A 22170-nucleotide genomic window follows, 5' to 3' on the forward strand; every position below is an offset into this window, starting at 1 on the left:
TAGTTGGTTGCTGGAGAGATGGCTCAGTGGTTAAGAGCACTGACTGCTCTTCCAGAGGTCCTGAGTTCAGTTCCCTGTAATGGGATCCGATGCCCTCTTCTGGTGTGTCTGGAGACAGTGAGAGTGTGCCCTCATACATGAAATAAATAAATCTTAAAAACAAACAAACAAACAAACAAACAAAAATAACAAGTATAGTTTTCAGAAAGTGGAAGGAAACACATGTTCCTCTTGTGTCTCCAAAGAAACCAGTCCCATTGCTGCCTTGATAGGAACCCTTTAAAACATAGTTTGGATTTCTGGCCTCAAAAAAAATTTTTTTTGTGATGCTTTAAGTTACCAATTACTTGGTGATCCAACACAAACTTAATGTGCTTTTGTGTTAAACATTCATATAGATAAGATCAACACGTGCATCTTCTGGTATGTGCAACTCACACTCATATTAAATATTTATTCATTCATCCTTGGGGGGGCGCTCTATGTGGCTCTCTCTCCCCTGGAACTCACTATGTACAGACCAGGATGAGTTTGAACTTGCAGAGATCCACTTGCCTCTGCTTCCTGAGTGCTGGGATTAAAGGTACATAGCATTGCACTCAGCACATTTTTTTTTCCTTAAAGTAAACTGAACTTGTAAATGGTTCTAAAATTTTAACTGTGGCTGGGTGGTGGTGGTACACACCTTTAATTCCAGCACTCTGGAGGCAGAGTCAGGGAGGCCAGCCTGGTCTACTAGTGAGTTCCAGGATAGCCAGGACTATGGGGAGAAAACAGGTTTCGACAAAAACCAAACCAAACCAAACAAAATAAAATTGATTTCTTGGAATCTGTCCTTTAATTTGGAATCATTATTGAGACGAGGTGACAGGCAGATCTGACCTGATGGCAGTGTTGCGGTATGGCCTGTCCAGGAAGAAACTGCTATCTCCCAATCATTACTGACACTTTCCCAAGAGTGGTCAAGCTTGTGTAACAATTTATACCTGACTCCCTTGTGGTAACTAATAAATTTAATACAGTATCAGGCTTAAGGCTATTGACTTTTGCCTTTTAACTTAATATAATTCAATTGAAATAGAATTCTCTGTGTAACCCTGGCTGTCTTGGAACACCCCCCCCCCCTCCCCGTAGACCTTGCTGGCCTTGAACTCAGATGCCTGCCTCTGCATCCCAAGTGTTCTGATTAAAGGTGTGTGCCCCACTACCCAGCCAAAACTAAATGTATTTTAACACACATAAAGTACATGCATGGACTCTAAGGAAAGATAGCAGAGTGAAGATGTCATAGCAGAGTGAAGCACAGGGATGTCATGGGCAGAATGGCATGTGGCGCCTGGGTTTTTTAATCCTTTTTTAAAAAATCAATTTAAATTTATATTTATTTGATGTAATAAACCTTGATTATGCTTTAATGTAAAATTACTCTCACATAACACCATTTAAAAGAAATGACATATAGATGATGGAAAAAATACTTTGTGAAACAAACGTCCTATATCAAGTGCAGGAATCAAGTTGAAAAGGAATATATGGTTTCATTAAACCTACTTTAACAGGTTAGGGAAGTCGATGCAAAAATCGCACTAATTATCAAGAGAGCAAGGGAATCTCTTTGTATGAAGCATAAACAACATTTCAGGAGGCTTGCCATTTTTAGAACCAGAGATCCCACGTTGTTCCCCGCATCTTCATAAAATGTTCCTTAGAACCCCAGATAGGGTATAGAAGTTTGCCCTCTTCCAAAATGGCTGAAACGCCTACACCCTCCGCAAAGAGCATGATCGGAAGTTACGCAACCCATAAGGCCGCGCGGCTCTTACGGTAAGAAGAGTTTCCGCCATTTTTGAAAACTGGGAAGATCCTTGCTGGAGTGGTGGCGGCCGTTGCGATGGCAGCGTTTGCGGTGGATCCCCAGGCGCCCACGCTGGGTGAGTGAACCGCGGCCTCTCCCGTGGCACAATCAGTGCGCTGTGGACCTGGAGGCGACCGCCACACGCTACGGAGGGAGCGGGGGCTGGGCACTGTGGCCGATGACATCTGGGCGGCAGTAGCCGGGATCCCTGCACTGCGCTCTGCTCTACTGTGGTCACCTGCCCCGTTCCCCGAAAGCGACCACGAGGATGGGCGGTGAACCTCTGGTCGCAGTGGTATCAGCTGCCGCGGGGCTACCTAAGTTTCTAGGTCCTGTTTTAACGTCACAAAAGAAATTTGTATATGAATGTATGACCTAGAATCAACCTGGCTCCTTCCACATCCTCTGCCCTTTACTTTGGAACGCAGCTCCATTGAGCTACTGTTGATTATAAATATTCATATCCATTATTGGGGAAACGTTCCGAGTATGCCGTATTTGGTAAAAACAAATTAACGTGTTGACACTCCCCACTCCCGCTAAGTTTTGTGAGTAATGACAACGGTCATATTCTACAACAGAAAACAAAATAACCTGTCTACAGTTTCATAGACGTACCGTAGTATTAGTTTATAACTCTCTGAGCTGGTTAAAGAGAGCAAGCATTGTATATATTGTGCAGGATTAACTTTGTAGCTCCAAGTGGGATGTAATGTTTGCCACCTTTTGGGTAAAAGTTGTTTTAAGAATAGCGTAACTTTGCTGGGCGGTTGTGGTGCACTTGGGAGGCAGCGGTAGGCAGATCTCTTGCATTCAAGGCTATCCTGGTCTACAGAGTTCCTACCAAGAAACCTTGTATCCAAAACAAAACAAGAAGCCAAAAACAATAGGGAAAAAAGAATAATGTAACTTAATTTTTTTTAGTGCATTATAAAAACAGAACAAATAATGTTAATGATGTAGATACACTGTGGCATTAAAACTTGTTTTCAGGTTTTTGTTCTTATATTATTTAGAGATCAGGACATTTCATTAGCAGTTCTAGGTTTTTCTGTTCAACAATAACATTTTGGAGAGCATATTTTCCGGTGTAATAAATGTGAACAAACACATTCTTGTATATTACCTAGCGTAGAATTGACATTGTCTGACATTTACTGTTCAGAGTCACGTGTTGCACATTTTTCAGTTCTGACATCCTCTCAACACCTTACCAGCACACTGCTCTCTGAGTAGGACAGTGCAGGACTTACTACTTAGGGGCAGAGATTGAGAAATGGAATTTCAGACATGCAGGATGCAGTCATTAAGCCTTTATGTTCAATCATGAAGGGATGGTTAGTGACAGTCTGGCTTCCTACTTTATTACTGTGTATTTAGGTGACCTATTTTTTCTTGACCTAATTAGATTTTTATATAATGTGCAAGTGTATGGATGTGTTATATGTCCTGGGGACTGAATTTAAGCTTAATAGCAAGGACTTTGACCCACTGAACCACCTCACCAGGCCTTGACCTAACTCTTATACCTGTCATAACTTCCCCCTTTGTAGATGGTAGTTTGTGGTGTTATCAAAAGCCTTATATTTTGTTACTGGTCTTTTCTAAATATCTATTTAGGATCTGCTTTTGTTGAGACTTCTGGTTTGAGTTTAACTTTCTTTTGAGATATGTAGTAGCACTATGTAACATAACATGCTTTACAAAAGCATTACAATATTTACACCTTAGTGTGTGTGTATGTATGTGTATGTGTATATATGTATATATGGATGTATATATATATCCATATATCTATGGATGGAGGGTGTGAGGGTGTGAGTTTCAAGACAGGATTTCTCTGTATAGCCCCTGGCTGTCTAGAACTCACTCTGTAGACCAGGCTGACCTTGAACTTACAGAGACCTGCCTATCTCTGCCTCCCTAGTCCTGGGATTAAAGGCCACCAGCATCCAGCCTTACACCTTTTTTGATACTTGTTTTATCTTTCCGAATTATTTTGTTTTTTCTTCCCTCTTTTTTTTTTTTTAAGATTTATTTATTATATATGAGTACACAGTCGCTGCCTTCAGACACACCAGATGAAGGCATCGGATCTCATTACAGATGGTTGTGAGCCACCATGTGGTTGCTGGGATTTGAACTAGGACTTCTGGAAGAGCAGTCAGTGCTCTTAACCACTAAGCCATCTCTCCATCACCTTCTTCTCTCTTTTTAAACTTAAACGGTTAATATCCAGATCTACAATAATGGAAAAAGAGGAAGGATAAGTTATTGAAAGCTTTTGAAGATCAGAGAACAAATATTTAGGCTATTTAGAGGTTAAGCAGTAGTTAGCAAAAACCACACAACTCTCATGCCAAACATCAGACTTCTCTGAATATAGTAAATCATACAGAGGCTTACTACCTAAGCCAGAAAATTAAATGTTCATCAGAGAAATGCAAATTCTTTATTATCATTTTACCAAGGTTTTGTACCATAAGATGCTGGTAGACATTAAGTACTTACTAAATATTAGCTATCAGGTTAAATGCTATGCCTGCTATATAATAATAAAAGCTGTGTGCATTCTACCCTGAATGCTCATTTTTCTAAGAGAGCCTGAGTCCACTTATCTATGTGGCCTGTGCTTTTCTTCCTGCTTAATTTTACTGTGTAATTCAGTTATAGTTTTCTTATCCTCAAAATGGGAATAATCATATCTGCCACTTGAGGTTAACTTTTTGGAACTATATATATATTTTAATATGTGCTTGGATGTTTTGCTTGCATTAATGTCCTGTACTACATGGGTGCCTGGTGTCTCAGGAAGCCAAAAGAGGGCATCAGATCTCATGGAACTGGAGTTTTGTAAGCCACCGTTTGGGCACTGGGGATTTAATCTATGCCCTGGGACAGCAGCCGGTGCTTGTTAACTACTAAGGCATCTCTTCAACCCTAGATTCACATGTTGAATTGATGGTTATAAAATATTAATTCTTTCTTCAGATTGGTTTTATGTTAGGAAAACTTTTGTTGATTACAGTTTTCCAAATGTTTTAACCTTGTGGGCGTACCTTTGTGTAGGAGCCTGTGTAACATGAGCAAAAAGTCCTGGACTGGATCTCTAGCATCGTAAACAAATGGGAGAAAGGTTAATATTGTAAATACAAGATCATTTTATATTTTGGAAAGAATTCTTAACAGCTTTTAAAATAAATTCAACGAAAGGTCATAGTATTTAAGTTTTATTGGTTAAATTATTCAACTTTTATCACAAATTGCTATATCTTGTTTGGGAAGGTCTATAATGGAAATGGCTTTATTTTATTCCACTTTTGATTAATTTAGGATCTGAACCGATGATGTTGGGTTCACCTACATCTCCAAAGCCAGGCGCTAATGCCCAGTTCTTACCTGGATTTTTAATGGGGGACCTACCAGCTCCAGTGACTCCACAACCTCGATCAATTAGCGGCCCTTCAGTAGGAGTAATGGAAATGAGGTCACCTTTACTTGCAGGTGGGTTAACTGCTTATGGTGGTATTATGGTATATTGGTATGCATAGTAGAATTTCAGAGAAGTAATGGTATAACACTCTCCCTCACCAACACATTGGTTTTTAAATACTTTTATTATAAAGTTATACCTTAGCCCAGCCTGGTGGTGAACCCCTATAATCCAGCACTTAGGTTGATGTAGGAGAATTGTGAGTTCAAGGCTTGCCTGGGCCACACAGGGTATTTCAGCATGCTGGGGATATAGGGTAAGACCCTCTCTAAAGAGCCTTACATATAACGAGGCATGGTGGTGGAAGTCTATAATCCATCATCTAGAAAGTAAAGGCAGGCGGATTGGGAGTTCAAGCACATTCTTTCCCTCATTGTGATTCTTGGAGGTCAGCTTGGGCCATAGGAGACCTGTCTCAAAATAATCAAATACAAACCAATAAGGAACTACCAGAAACCCCACAAGAAACGAAGCTATACTTTTTTCTTTCAGGCTTTTGATTAAGTGTTAAGCCACACTGTATGCTAACTAACCCTTTTATATTTCTCCCATTAAAAATCAGTTTGATAGGTTAGAAGAGCTCTATTTTTCAAGGAAAAAAAATTGTATTTCAGAAGAAGAACCTGAAGCTAAATAGCTGGACAAACTTGTTCCTTAGTGGCAACACGATGCTAACCGCAGGTCAGCATTGCTCTCTAGTCTGCACTTGGAGTAGACGGCTATTGAAGCTGTTCAGTGTCAGCAAAGGCCTGGGCTGTTTCATTGTTTAGCATTGCTTATGTGACAAAAGTTAGTCCTTTTTCTCTGTTAAATAGGATCTATTTAATTTTGATAGTCAAATTCCATACTGGGGTGATTTAAATTATTCAGGTAAATTTATAGTGAAGTTGTTTCAAGGACCTATTTTGAAGGAACAAATGGGATTATATTTTCTTTTGAGACAGGGTTTTGATATGCTATTCTTCCTGGCTTTGACTTTGTTATATATAATCCAGGTGATCAGCCAACTCAGCCTCCTGGGTAGTTAGGACCAAGGGCATAAATTGTGTGTGGCCCTGAGATTGATCACATTGGGTATTGAATGTTAAGCATTTAGTAGAAAAAGCAATCTTACAGGTGTTTTTTAAAAACTAAAATTTCCAATAGTGGTTTATTCCGAAACCTTTCATTCAGAGTGCATTCTGCAGCTCACCCACATTGTGATGTCACTTGGGAGCTTGTCAGAGGAGTAGTGACAGGTTCCACTTGTACCATTTGAATCAGAGCCTGACTTCAAACAAGAGCCTCAGGTGACTGGTAAACATTAAAGTTTGAATGTCTGTAGGAAACAAGTTATTTCAAAACCACAGACTAAATAGACGTTGCAAGAGAGATAACAGTTACTTTGTTTCTTACCTGACTGTTTTTGTATGTTGTAGGGGGCTCACCACCACAGCCAGTTGTACCTGCTCATAAAGATAAAAGTGGGGCTCCACCTGTTAGAAGTATCTATGATGACATTTCCAGCCCAGGACTTGGATCAACACCTCTGCCTTCAAGAAGACAGGTGATAAAAAAATGAATTCCCATGCTCAATAGGTAGTAGTCATTTTGTGTTTTGTGTGGTTACACAGTGAGGTCAGTGATTAGAAAGTTTCTCCTAATACTAATTCTGAAGTAACCATGAACACAGAGTAAGCATTGAGTACACATGTACTCTTGGTTAACATGAAATGTATGTAAGATGTCATGATCCTGAGGTGGGCATGGTGGCCACACCTACAGTCCCAGTACCAGGCAGGCTATGCAAGGCAGGCAAGAGCATGAAGACTTTGAAGCTGGCCTCTTCTGTATAGCAAGATCCTCTATTAGCCAAAAAAGAAAATGGTGCTAGACTATAGATTGTTTTTTCATGTAAGTAGTTCTATGGACTAGGAATGTCTATGTTCCCAACCTGATTATTGTAAATGTAGAGTATAATTAGTTTTTAAACCATTCCACTTGTTTAGGTATAAGATTTGTGTATTTTTTTCTGGAAAAAAGAAAGTGAAAATTCAGTATTATATTTGGAGGTTGAATGTTTAATAACGATTTGAGTGCTTTGTTGTTGATGGTTTTGAGACGGCATGTCACCATGTAGTTCTGGCTGGCCTGGAATTTTCACAGGTCTCTGTTTCTGCCTCCCATGTGCTGGAATTAAAGGTATGTGCCACCATGCCTGGTTTGGGAGCTTTGTTTTATTATTTTTTTATTTATATAAGACCAATATTCTGTTACTAAAGTGGCTGCTTCCCGCAAATTGATGAGCTGACCATTTAGTGTGCGTCAGTCAGTGTGTGATGATTCGGTACCGGAGTGATGCCATGCCTGGTTTGCATAGGTAACATTGTTAATGGGCAGTGCTTTTGTAAGTTCACCACATCCAGAGCATCCTGAATAGAGGTCATTCTGAAGGTTAAGTAAAATCTGATGTGCAGCTAAGTATGAGAACCACTGGCTTCTGATTCATGACCATTGTCATTATTCTGAGGCATGAAAAGAACTAGCATTAGTTACTAACTTATTTAAAATGTTGACAAGTCTTGTAGATACCAATGTTTTTCACTTTGAAGTATGAACATTATTAGTAGATGAGGGCCAAAATTAGTTATGCCCCAAAGATACCATTCTTAGCTCTGGTTTGGATCAGATAGTTGGATAGTGGATGGTGCGGTTTTTGTTTCTTTTGTTCTGTTTATAGGAGAATTTAAAACAGATTTATTTTTATTTGTGAGTGTATATCTCTTTGTGGATATGTGCTACTGTGTGGGTGCCCTGGGACGTCAAAAAGATTCCCTTGGGCTGGTTTTAGAAGCCTCTGCAAGCTGTCTGTCAGGACTGAACTCAGGACTTCTGGAAGAGCAGCAAGTGCTTTTAATATCTGAGTGATCTCTCCAGCTTTTATTAATGGACTTCTAACTCTAAAATATTTTCTTATCTAGAGATCCTTAATATTTTCTTCTTGGTAATATTTTACTGAGTGTTAAATATAAGTTCTCTTTTGTTGTCATTTGAATGTGTTCTGTTTTATAGCTTGTTTAAAATTGCATTATTTTTCTCTTTTTCTGTGTGAATTTGATGAAATTATCATTATATCCATTAGTTTGAGTATTGTTCATTGGGAAATAAGACCAAAGAGCTACTATGTTACTATTATTAATTCTTAATAAAAGTTTTTCTTTATGCAATGTAACTTAAGTTAGGTTTTATTTATTTCATGTGTGTATGGGGTGTGGGCACACAAGTGCTGAGATGCCCTGTGGAGGCACAGGATAGCCTGTAGGCATAGGCCCTCTCTTCTACCATGCGGACTCTGGGCATTGAACTCAGCTGTTATGGTTGGCAGCAAGAGCACTTAACCCTGAGCCTTCCCACCAGCCTCAGCTCAGCAGCCTCAGATTTTCTATTTTAAAATATATACTAAAGAAGACAAAGGAAATTTGATCTTGCCGTATTTTAGGTTAATACTGCTTAAGATAAAGAGTGCTGCTCCACCTTTGGAAGTGTGAGCTGATAGAGAGAGCTCTAGTCAGTACATTGTAGGAGGTCAGTTATCTATTGGAAGCTTATCTGCTGAAGTTTGGTGAGTACTGTGTGTGTGCACGGTTAGAACTTGGTTTTAACTTTGCACTCTCTTCATGTAGGCAAACATTTCCGTGTTGCAGAGTCCTCTTGTTGGAGTTACAACTCCTGTGACTGGTGAGTCCTCTTACTCAGCCTCTGTTTTCTGCTCTGACGTTCACCAACACTTTCACTCTTTAAATTTGGAGGCTGTTTGAAATGTCAGTTATCTTTAGGAAGGCGATGCTTTATATAGATTGCTTTGTGAATTTACAGATAGGACAGTCTACCAAAGTATTAAAGAATTAAAAAATGCATACTTAATAGATTTTTTTAAGTAGTTCTTGAATTATTAAAAACTGTATAAAATAAAGAGTTGCCACAAGTGGGAAGAAGACTCAGATCAAACAGTATAGGTATTTTAAAGGGTATTGACACTGAGCTGTAAGCCTAACAGTCACTGCGTTTATAAGCCCTGGTTTGCCTTTCACAGCATTCTCGTCACTCTTCAGTGTCATCCTCAGGACATGGTCCTTTATACACTGTACCTTTCCCACTGAATGTATTCAGCTGCTCAGACTAGACAATCTTCACATAGACAGCATTGGTCTCAGGATTTATATTTATAAACAAATAAGCAGATTAGGAATCTCTTTAGAAACCAATACATTCTGTAGAGGAGAGAGTATGGGGTAGAAGGGACTTAAAGGGTTTTTTGCGTTTTTTGGGAAGGCTGGGCCAAAGTGTTGCTAATAAGTAGCTCAGGCTGGTCTCCTAACTCCAGTCCTCCTGTCTCAGCCTCTCGGGAGTTAGGATGATAGCTGTGCTGTCTCCTCTGGCTAGGCTTGGTTTTCTACATGTCATCGAGTCCTATGCTAGAGCTGTTGCTCTTTTAGTAGTTGCCATACACTGGGTGTGGCTTAAGCCGGGCTGTGTATTGTGCTGCCATTCTCATTGACCATTCTTTGTTTTGAGACAGTCTCACTATGAGGCTTTGACTGTCATGGAACTTGCCATGTAGATTAGGCTGGCCTCAAATTCACAGAGATCTGTTTCTGTCTCCCAAGTGATGGGGTTACAGGTGTGCACCACACTGAGCATTCTTGTAGTTATATCTAAATTCATTTATTTATTTAGTAGCTCTGTGAATATATTGCCCTCCTGAATCTGTTAAGAATCCAGATAATAGCAGACTCAATCCCACCTGTAACTATAATCCCTTTTTGCCAAATGCTACAGAATAGTCTCCATATTCAGGAGGTTAGGTTATGAACATCACTGGCGGGCATTATTTTACCTGTTCACAGGTAGAAAAAATAAAATTTTGTTCCAAAACCTGAAGTGAGGGTGGTAAGGAAATAATGTTCTAGACAGAAGGAAAGCGAGCAGCTCCTGATTCTGAGAGCCTTTCACGTAAACTATCAAAACTTAGACTCATTTGGTAAACTTCAAGTTTATATCCAATCCGTCTGAGGGTATCAAATCTGAATATCTGTCCTCACACTCTAGGAGCCTAGGGAACAGAACACCACCACTCTCTCCCTGTAAGGAAGTTTCTGTTCCTATGATGCCTGTTTCTCTTTTTATAAAATGGCCAGCTTCAAGCACTTTTTTGTTGTTTGTTTTGTTTTAGGCTGAGAACATCATTCTCTTGGCAGTTTGTTGTTTCAGAATAGTGAACAACTGTCATCCTAGGATTTGCCTTCATTTCCTGTGTTGAGCTTGTTTTTTATAATTCTTTTTCTCCCATTTTCTTTATTCTTTGTATTTTTAGCAAAGCACTCATTTGAGTAGTTTTATCATAAAGGTTGCAGGATAAGTAAAACTCAAAACTCGGGGTGGAATTGCTTCTTTTTAATCCTATATGAGATTGAAATTTCAGAGACAAAGTTCCTTGATCTTCTATTTTCTAGTGTTCTGTGGAAGTTATTTGCCATGATGATTCGTGGCTGTTGAGAGAAAAAAAAAATCATGTTCTCTCCATGGTTTCTGTTCTCAGTTTCATAGTGTGCTTTGGTGTGGGGTTTTCTTCTATTTCCCTGGGGTATATTAATAGAGTCCATAAGGCATAGCCTTAGTTCTGAGGAACTCGTGTATGGATCTTGGATGCTTCTTTGCTTTCTTTTGCCTTCTGTCTTTGGGGAACTCCTTTTGTTTGGATTTGGATCCCTTGAAGGTTTGAAATTTTGGTTTTTTCCTCTCTGTTACCATTCACTTTTGTATGCTACCTTCTCAGAGACTTCCTCCTCAATGGGTCTTTCTTTTCTGGGCATCTTCATTTCTACTTTTGTTCTTTGAATGAAGCTAGAAAAATCTAGCATCCTGTTCTCTTTGAACGATGTCTCACCAGCGGAGGTTAATAGTACTCTTACATTCTGTTCCTTTCTAGTTTTTTATACTTATTTTGTCATTGTTGATTAAAGCGTAATTATTGAACATGACACTAAAAAGCTAGCAGCATGGAATCTTTTACATTGGCAGGGGTTGGAATTGAGGTCCAGACTAATAGAAACTCTCTTACTTTCTTACTGTACTGCACTGTAAGAGAATTGGGTAATATACCAAATATTTTGGGAAGAGACACAAGGAGGGTAATTTTAGCCTATGTATTTTTTGCCCCTGCCTTCTAGTTTTTTTTCTTAAAGAAGTCTTAGTGGACTTTTAATCAGTCTTACCTGGCTGGTATTCTGACAGACAGGCAAATTCATTTTCAGTATGCAGATTTTCACTTTACCCTCTTGTCATTTTCACATACCCTCTTGTCTCTTCTATGAGTGGGCTCATTGGTTTTTGAAGTGTTTAGCTTCCATTTCTTGAGAGAAAAAGATCCTTGGTTTCATGGGGTTGGGATCCAGGGTCTTTTGGGAAGAGGCAACTTCATTTGAGAAAATGCCTCCATCAAATTGGTCTGTAGGAAAGTCTGTGGGGCATTTTCTTGATTCAGTGATTCATCTGGGAGGGTCCAGCTCATAGTGTGCAGTGCCACTCTTTAGCAGGCAGTCCCACGCTATATAGGAGAGCTGGCCTGTCGCGCGCCCAATGTCCCGCCAGCAAGAACGACGCGCGGCAACAGCTTCTTCTGCGAGCAAGCCTTTACTGTGTTACAGCTCTTCTTAGTGTTACAGCTCTTCTTAGTGTTACAGCTCTTCTGAACAGGGACCCCGAGCAGCAAAATCGCTCGGCTTATATAGACAACAGTATGCTAATTATCTCTCAGGGATTGGTGGGGCTTGGATCACCCCACTACTTGTCCTCCAGGGATTGGCGGAGAATGAATCACCTCATTAGCATATTAATGGTCAACTAACACCTGGTGCATAAACCGCACATGTGCAGTACCGCTGTTCACCACTAGAGGGAGCCCTAGCAAGGGGACAAGCCTGCACATGCGCAGTAAGTCGTTTATATCCAGACAAGGCTGGATGTTGGCGCCATCTTTGTTTCGCCGCGCCGCTCTCTACATCTCCCCCTTTTTTGTTTAATAAAATGACTGGTCTAGATCTGGGTGTCACGTCAATCTTGTCATTGCTCCTGTCTTAGGTCGTTCTCATCCAAACTCGGCCTTACCCGTCATAGAGTTACCCTATCGCCACCGGGCCCTGTGTCTTTTTTTTTTTTTTTTTCTCGGAGCTGGGGACCGAACCCAGGGCCTTGCGCTTCCTAGGCAAGCGCTCTACCACTGAGCTAAATCCCCAACCCCAGCGGGCCCCGTGTCTTAGGTTGGTCTGAGTTCGAGGAAAGTTGCCCGTCCCTGGATACAATGACTCCACATGACTGTGATAAAAATGATCTAGGGCGAACTCTTGATCTTTCAAAGAGGCCAGCCATATGTTGGGAGAAGTACCCTTTTTAATGGTGGTCATAGCCTGGTAAACAACCACTTTGTGTCTGGCATGTTCTCTTTTTAAACGGCCAATAAGCCAGAGACCTACTCCGCATCCCAGGAGGACAATAGCTCCCCGGGACAAACATGCCCGCCCACTCCTTGAAAAGGGAGAAAGCATTGGTAATCCATGAGGTAAAGTCTTCAACTGTGATGGGGTCCAGCCTAGTGCTGTTGAGGACAGCAATCTGCATCAGCAATTGTCTTGATAGTTGCTCTGCTTTCATGGACCAGTTTCCTTTCAGATAATTCGAGATTTCTTTGTTCTGTTGAAAATTCTGAGAAAAGTTAGCTCGCAAAAGAATAATGCATAAACCTCGAAGGGAGGAAAAACAAGACAGCTGTGTCATATGATACAGTGCTTCAATTGTTCTTGAACTAAATCTATCCTTTGATTGGCTAATAGAAGGCCAGATGCCAAATGGGTATTAAATCCTTCTTGTATCTCTAGCGCTACTGCAGTTCTTTATACAATCTGATTGACAGTCTCAGCCGTCTGTATTTGATTGGTCATAGCGATTGCAGCTGTGGTAGCTGCGGCAGCAGACAGCACAATGGCTGAAATTATGGCTGCCGTAATTCCAAAATCTCTTTTGGCTCTCAGCAAATTAAGAATAGGAAAGCTATCTGGGTTTGCCTCCACTGGGATTGGCACAAAGGAGGGAATCTTAACCATCACTGCGGTGTCATTGGTGCCATCCCAGCATTCAGCTAAATAGCAGACTACATCAGAGCTATTACAATTTAAAGCACCACTGCTTACATTAGTGCTTATCAGAAAAAAGGTGATCTAGCACATACTGAAGTACTAGTGGCAGTATTATTTACCAAGAGGTTATTATATTGAATATTGATCAACCTGGTATCACCTTTTTCTGGTAGCTGAAACATTATACAGCACGAAGTTCTCTCCCATCAACCTAGCAAAGGGGGTCAGGGATGTATATAACCCTTGCTCATTGGACAGCACCCATAGAAACCAAGGCCAGAGGTTATGCTTGCCAGTCTTATTCTCAAAACAGTAGAATTGCTATGAACTGGCATGGGTACTGGCCAGGATCTGGCAATAGCCCACAGGGTGAGCGAATTAACCTGTATTACCATTCCCAGTAGTAATAGTAGGGTTCGTAGTCTCATCTCCAGGAAGAGCAGAAGACAATCTTCGAGTCAAACGCTCAGGTACCCAAATTGGATTTTCTTGATTCTGCGGAAAAACACAAATCGCTCCCCTAGATCTCGAAATCACGGGATCTGGGCCACGCCATTCATCAGTTAAGACATCCTTCCACTTTACTTCTGCATTAGTTATAGGTGTAGTAGCAGCATGGCGATCTGCAGCAGAGCGGCCATGCACATCCAAAATTAAGAAATTTAGAGTAGAAAGAGCTAAAGAAAGTTGTTCTTTTGGTGTTCGGTCGCTGGCAATTCCCTCTTTTTTTTTTTTTTTTATAAGCTCTTTTAAGGTACGATGTACCCTTTCCACAATTCCTTGACCTTGGGGATTGTATGGCAATCCTGTAGTATGACCGACCTGTATTGTCTGGCAAAATGCCTGAAAGGACTTTGCAGTGTAGGCAGGCCTGTTGTCTGTCTTGAGACTATCAGGCTTTCCCCAGGCTGCCCATGCCTCTAAGCAATGGCTAATGGCATTACGAGCCTTTTCACCAGTCATCAGAGTAGCGTGTATAATACCGGAACAGGTATCAACAGAAACATGAGCATATTTTAAATTTTACCAGTTTTATGTCAACTTTCTGTTATCAATGTTACATTTTTTTAAACCATATCCAATAACTTAAAAGCCAATAGTCCATAACCAAGGCATGTAGAGAATATTTATACATTTAAAACCAATCAGAAAACAAAATTGAAGTGGCTACACATATCTTAGCTACAGGTGCAAGGCTCCAAGGGCCGATTGAAACTGCTTTTTTAAGAGAAGCACCTTGTCACTTGCTAAATCTCCTTGAGACCAGGAATCCAAGTAGGCACACTCAAGTTTATCTTTTTGTTTGATTCTCCTGAATAAATTTTCAGGCGGTCTACCTCTATCAAATCTGATCAGTATGACTCTGTGAGGTTTCCAGAGCCTAATCACATACCTAGCAATAGCCTCAACTTGAGCCACAACAAAAGCTGCACTGACCCCATTTTTTATCTCTACCTTCTCTCTGTTCCTTTTATCTCCTTTTCTTTTCTTTTTTTCTTTCGAGACCTTTTCTCCCTCTGACATACTTTCTTGTTGCTCTGCAAGGACCCTCTGACCTGTCCTAACGGCTCTAAGGGCTTCCTCACATCGTTTATCCTCTAAGCAGGCAGGGACCATTTGCCAAAGAGGTTTTGGTCCGGGCTTAAGCTTGCCGTCAGTGGCTTCTCTATCCCACACAAAGAAAAAAAGAAACAAAATTACCAGCCTTGCCCACAAAGGATCCATAACTTTAGGTTTCTTCACAGTGGCACTCCACCTAGGCCCATATCTTTCTTCCTCATATATGGCTGCCTCTTCCTCTAATTCCTCCTCCTCCGACTCTGACAACTCTTGCTCAGAGTCACTGCCAGTCAGTTGTAAGGCTTCTAATTCTTTTAATGGATACAGAGTATCCTCTCCGGATGACTTGTACTTCATCCTCCGGGACATACCTATTTTTTCCTCCAGCGGCATTTCTTCCGCCTTTTGTATCTCTTTCACTTTTGTTTTAGTAACCTTTTTCTTTTTGCGCACTCCTAATTCCTCACTCTGCTCCGTTTCTGACATGCTCTTCTGTCCTGCCTTGACTATGTCCTCACATTTTAACACAACTAGTAAGAAGACAACAGTCACTATAAAAACGAGCAACAATCCCTCCATGGCAAGACTAAATCCAAAAAGGGGCATGCCTCTCGGAGCTTGCCTTTTAATTTACCTTCTCGCAGTTCTGAATCCTCTTCAGCACACTGAAGGGTCCCCTCGGCACCGGCGATGTTGGTTCCCGGGTTTCGGCACCACTTGTCGGCACCACTCTACACTGGCCGAACAAGCCATGGTGAGCAGGCTGAAGAGCAGCATACTTCCAGGTCTTCTAAGACAGAGACAGTGACAGTTATCTATCTGGCTGAGATGAGTAACACCTTCCTTGTTATGTGTGCTTCCAGGTAAATCTCTATTTCTCCAACCCCTAATATACTCTGTTCTAAATGTCTCATTTTAGAAATATATTTTACCTACTAAATTCTCTGTAATGAGGAGGAAGTTGTGGTAAAGTCAAGGTAGTAGAGACTTCTAGATGGATTGCTATTAGTTGCCTGGAGGGGCTATAGGGAGTAGTGGTGTACTGTTCCCTAGGCTTCATTGGGCACTTTATCCATTGTCTAGCGTATATTTGGATCAGTAAGTAAGTTAGATCTTAAATGGTAAGGAAAGTACCCACCAATTTATCCTCATTTCAGTCACAGATTGTGAGTGTGAGGATATTCAGGTCTTTCATACCCTCGGATAGATTGGATATTAACTTGGAGGTTACCAAATGAGTCTTAAGTTTTGATAATTTATAGGAAAGGCTCTCAGAAACCATTGCTAGTGCTATTGTGATTTGTCTGGTGTGACTGTGAATCTATATGCTATTATGTTCAATCTGAGGAGCCTACCATGATTAAGAAAAATATTATCATTGGGGAAACCACCCTGGTGTAGGTATTTCCAAACAATGGCTCTAGTGTGTCCATTGGGCTGAGGCAAAATTCTTTATTCCGTGTTTGTCCTACTTATTTTCATGGTGAGAAGGTATCAAGGCCAAGATCTCTTTTTCTAGTGTTCATTTATCACATTTTTTGAAATTTCCTGTAATTTTTCTTTTGTTTTCACTTATTTTGAAATTATTGGATTGGTTCTTTAATTGAAGGGTAATAAGGGCTTTTGCCTTCCGGTTAATTTGATTTTGTGAAGGATGTTTGGATAGCGATTTATCAAGGGAGATAAATTATAGTCCCATCTCATGTGGTTTGATATGCACTTTATTTTCATCTTAAGCATAGTGTCTAGGTACCAGAAGTTTGATTTAAAGGAAGTGAAATCAGTGGAGCAATTAAATATTAGCTTGGTGAGGAGCAATTATTCTAAACTTATGTAAATACCTTTAGATTACTATAAGTAATTGCAATTTTTAGACTAGTTGACAAGGCAAAAATTAGATTGCTTATTCATTTGAGACTTAATTTTTACTTGTCTTTTTAAAGGTCATATTGGTTGTCTCAACTTGAGCCTTAATTTAATTTCTTGCTTGAAGTTTATTACATGATATGACAAAACTAAACTGTATCTTAATGGTTATATAGGGCATAAAAATTGAGTTGGTTTTATAGTAATGGGCCTTTTATTGTCTTTGGCTTATTAAAGGCATATCTTTGTAGTAAGAATTAATTAAATTTTAATGAGATGGTTGATAAGGCTTATTTATTTATTTATTTATTTGTTTATCAGGCACAGTACCATTGTGTAGCCCCGTCTGGCCTATACATTGCTATTTAGACCAGGCTGGCTTTGAACTCAGAGATCCTCTTGACTTTGCCACCCAAGTGTTGGGACTAAAGATTGGCCGCTGTAACTGGCAAGATGTATTTTTAATTGTGTGTGCGCGTGTGTGTCTGAGTCTGAATGTATATTTAAGTGGTGTCCACAGAGGACATTGGGTCCCTTGAAGTTGGCATTGCAGTCAGGTGTGAGTTGCCTGAATGGGTGCTGGGGACTAAACTTAGGTCCTCTGCAAGAGGATTATGTGCTCTTAACTACTGAGTCAACTCTCCAGTGCCTGAGATATTCCATTATTAATGTCTCATTTTCAAAATATATCTTACTTATTAAATCCATCTGTGATGACAGGAAGAATAATTGTTTAGCATGTTATAATGTGTTATAATTTCTCTTCCTGTTGTGGTGTTCCCAATAAAAGCAACTTAAAGGAAAAAGGTTTATTTGGCTCACAGTTCCAGGCACAGCCTATCATTGTGGAGAAGCCCAGGCAACAGCGACTTAAAGAGCTGTTCAAGGGCTGGAGAGATGGCTCAGGGGTTAAGAGCACTGACTTGCTATTCCAGAGGCCCTGAGTTCAATTCCCAGCAACCACATGGTGCTTCACAACCATCGTTAATGGGATCTGATGCCTCTTCTTGTGTGTCTGAAGACAGCGACTCTCGTACATTAAAAAAAAAAGCTATTCAAAATACATCCACACTAAAGAGCAAAGAAGTGTGAGTCAGTGCATGCATGTCTGTGCTCAGCACAATTTCTCAGTCTTTACAGTTCTGCATACCAGTGAGGAGACAGCACTGCCCACAGAAGACAAGGCTCCTCACTTAAGTTATACAGTCAATAGAATCCCTTACGAGCACACCTACAGACTAGACTGGTGTAGCCAGTTCCTCATTGAGACTCTACGTTGTGTCAAGTGAACCATCAAAGCTAAGGCTCTCAGAATGTATTTGACTAGCCCTCTTTTAGGTTGTTTTCCTCTCTGCCCATTTCTTTTGACCTTGGATGTATGTACACCTGCCATGACATGCATGTTGAAGTCAGGACAGATTGTAGAAGTAGACTCTTCCACCATAGGGATCTCAGGGATGCAACTCTAGTTATTAGTCATTTTCTTAGAGGAAAGTGCCTTTGCCTCCCACTGAGCCCACTGAGGATTTTAAATAAGCGTAGTAGGTCTAGTTTGATTAACCTTTTTCCCAAAGTAAAGACTATATCAATAGGTTGGATTAGATGGTTTTCTAGGCCCAAGTTATGTAGCCTACTTAAGAGAGTTGAAATGTTTGAAATTTTAGGTGACTTTTTTTTTTTTTCAGTTAGAAATACATTGTTACATTGTAGTTTTTATTTGAGAACTTCAGTTTGCTTCTCCATGGTTTGGAGTTTGAACTATGTTACGCTACTAAAACTGTGGAGACCTTTGATGTAGATTAAATGCATTCCACATCATGAGATGAGTAGGAGACATTGGGGCCAAGGTGGAATGTTACTGTTTGAATTTGAACTGTCCTGTACAGGTTTGTGTTTTGAATGCCCCTCCTCAGTTTGAGCTGCTGCCATCTTGAAAGCTCTGAGGCCCTTAGGAGACAGGGTCTGGCTAGTGAAGGTGGTGGCGTAGAGGTGAGACTCTGCTTGGCCTCTAGTTCCAGCCTGGTCTGCTGCACTGTGAACACCTGCCCTGCCCTTCACTCCCATTGTCATAGAGGGGCTGCTGTTCCAGCTTGCCTTCTCCACTGCGGTGGCCTCGGATCCCCTTGAATCCATTGAGCTCACAGAGCCCTTTCCTCCTGTAATTGTATCTGTTAGATTCTTGGTCATCAATGTACAAGAGGAACTAATACATGCTGAATGTAATTACTATGGCTGCAGTAGTCAGGAGCAGAACTTACCTGACCACGGGGAAAGATGGGTCTTACTGTAATTTGTTCATTTGCTAGAGACGTCTGTGTCATCATTTAAAGATAGGAAATTAAAACAAATATTTTAAATAGATGTTGTTCATTTAAAACTAAACCTTTGGGGCTTGGGATTTGTTACATTTAATAGTAAACCCATTTTACCTAATCAATAATTTTGAAGTAAAAATATTTTTTTCTAAGGTAGTTTTCATGATAAGGAGTGGTGAAATTTTATGTTTCTAATGATTGGTGTCTGATTTAGTAAGATACAGCTACATTTTCATAATCTGCTCAGTCCATCCAGCACATAATGAAGCTCTGGAAAAGTCATGTGTGCTTACAGGGCAAGAATGAAAAGGCAGATGAAACTTAAACATTAAAGGTAATTTGTCTTGCCGGAGCCTGGGAGGGTCTTAGTGGTGTTCAGGGTCTCTGGATTACACTTGTATATTGATACTCTGGTAAATATAGGTTTAACTAAGATTACTGTGGGAGACCCATGCTTCTGATTGCCTGTTTGAATGGGAATTCCAAGTGTCTTTTTCCATGGTTTCCTTTCTTATTAACTAGAGCATCCCATTTTCTATACAGGCCTGTTAGGAAGTAAAATCACACATGTGAGGAATGACTGGATAAATCTTCAGTAGGACTCTGCTCTCTTTCTTCATACTTCTAGGCCTTCTCTGTCACTCTTGCCCACAGTTTTCCACTGGTTTTTCACTTCATCTGGGGCACACACCACAGTCCTTACAGTAGTTTTTCAAGGGCTTCCATATGAGCTGGTCTTCTCACTCTTCCTCAGTATGCTCGGTGTGGAAGAAGTGGACGCCCTGCTTTTATCCAACACCTGCCCCAGCCGTCTTGGGCCCTGCCTTGGCCCTTGTCTCCACCTACTCACTACACTTGGCATTGAGCTCTTTGTCCTCTTCATTCTGCCTCCCCTGTGCTCATAGCCTGTTTCTTTGCTAATTGTCAGTTGTTAGGCTCTTGACTTGTATGTTTTCTAGAATTACATATCTGTCTTTGTTCTAGAATTTAGGGTCCATTAGGGCTGTTTGTGCTTGTTTTCATATTTTTATGATTTGTACTACTACACTTAAAACATCAAGAATGATGTTCCATATATATGAAGCGATTTTCCGGATTGAATAAATTATTTCTATTGTAAAAGATAAAGAAAATTAGTGTTTACTTAGAAACATATAGTCAAGTCCTTTGGGATGAAATAAACTTACAGCACGGTTTGGTGGCATACATCTGCAATTTTTGTAGACTCACGAGGATCAGGTGTCTTTAAACAACCAAGGGTTGGAGTGTAGCTTAGTGACAGTGCAGGCAGTGGCCTCAGGTGTGTAACACTCTTGGTGTCATTCCCAGCACTGAGGTCTAGGGGAGGAAAAGGAGCTCCTGTTACTTATCTGTTAGAAATTTGCAAATGTTTAACATGCTTATAATGAGACATTAGTGCTTAATCTCAGTGTAACCAAATAAAGAATCACGTGTGGTGGCACGTATCTGTAATCTGAGCACAAAAGGCTGATGCAGGAGGATTGCAAGTTTGAAGCCAGCCAACGCTATAGAGTGAAACCCTATCTTAAGGACAAAATGACAAATTACTCCCAGTTGTTAATATCTGTCTCTATATGATAGTATGAAATGGCTATTGTCTACAGTTCTATGTTTCAAATCATTTATATCTAATTGTCATCTTTTAATATAAATTTGCCCTGTGAACTAAGGTCTTTGCTTTAAAATAAGCCCATGTTTTTATTGGTAACTAACTTCCTAAATTTACTAATATAGGGCAAAGCATGTTTAGTCCAGCAAATATTGGTCAACCACGAAAGACGACACTGTCTCCTGCCCAACTGGATCCTTTTTATACTCAAGGAGATTCTCTGACTTCAGAAGATCACCTAGATGACACCTGGGTGACTGTGTTTGGGTAAGGATTCTGGACCTGTTAAAAAATCCCCACCCTAGTATTTGCTCATACTCTTAAATAGTTCGTAAGGTTTGGAAGACGGGACAGCAAACACCAGCACATCTGCCACCTGAATTATATAACTGGTCACACGGCAGCGTTTGCTCCATCGTCTGTTTATCAGCTCTCTTCTGTTGCTGCTGTGTTTTATACTGAGTTCAAAGACCCTTTGTGCATACTCTTCAACCCTTATTTAGTGGTTGTTAAAGGCGAGGCTGTCCTGCTAGATTTAGGATCCCTTTTCTGCATTTTGTAGTGGCTCCTCCTGTCCTATAATAATCTCAGCTGGGTTGAAGTGGTAGTGCTGACATATGTTCTATGTCACAGTGGTGGCACCCCTAGTCAATAGTTAATTGCAAGTTTGAAGCCAGCATAGGCTATAGAGTGAAACCCTATCTTAAGGCCAAAAGGACAGATTACTCCCAGTTGTTAATGTCTGTCTCTATATGATAGTATGAAATGGATAATTTTTATTGCCATAAGTTAAACACTTTAGAAATCTTTCATTTATACAGATGAAGACTATAGACAAATCTTCCCCACCAAAGGATTACAACCCATTAAATAGCAAGAATTTCAGCAGAAACTGAGATCTTTTGATTCCAGTTTGGTCTTTACAGTAAACCATGTACAGGTTACTTATGAAAGTAGGATTGCCTTACTTACATTGTAATATATTGGATCTTACTATGTTTATTTTGGGAGGAAAATATATAAAAATAACATGTAGGGCTCCTTGAGGGAAGAATAAATAGTGGGCAATAAATGTACCTATTGGATTTTATTCATTTGATTTATTTTAAAATTTAAAAATTAAATTGGAGTGTGTGGTAGAAAGTCAGTCATACTGTATTGCCCCCAGCTGTAACTGGGGGACAGTCCCTAATGCCCACTGCTTTGATTCTGTGACTGCTTCACGGAGAAGCAGGGCAGCTCTATGCCTTTGTTTCCTTGGAAGCCATTGCAAAGCAGTG

At 40.3% G+C, this 22170-nt stretch overlaps 2 protein-coding genes across 4 annotated transcripts in view; both read left to right on the top strand.

Moving 5' to 3' along the window:
- Dusp19 (dual specificity phosphatase 19) overlaps positions 1-22170 on the top strand; it is a 123285-nt gene that overhangs the window by 18955 nt on the left and 82160 nt on the right. The window lies entirely within an intron of this gene.
- Positions 1-22170, top strand: part of Nup35 (nucleoporin 35) — a 29490-nt gene that overhangs the window by 2060 nt on the left and 5260 nt on the right. Inside the window, 5 exon segments of one of the 2 annotated variants that reach the window (NM_001004229.1) lie at positions 1864-1931; positions 5189-5359; positions 6767-6894; positions 9011-9065; positions 21016-21157. In NM_001004229.1, coding sequence (NP_001004229.1) covers positions 1892-1931; positions 5189-5359; positions 6767-6894; positions 9011-9065; positions 21016-21157 — 536 coding nt within the window. In that variant the 5' untranslated portion in view covers positions 1864-1891. 2 annotated transcript variants of the gene reach the window in all.

Source organism: Rattus norvegicus, chromosome 3, assembly GCF_021556685.1.
Source record: "Rattus norvegicus strain SHRSP/BbbUtx chromosome 3, alternate assembly SHRSP_T2T, whole genome shotgun sequence".
NCBI lineage: Eukaryota > Metazoa > Chordata > Mammalia > Rodentia > Muridae > Rattus > Rattus norvegicus.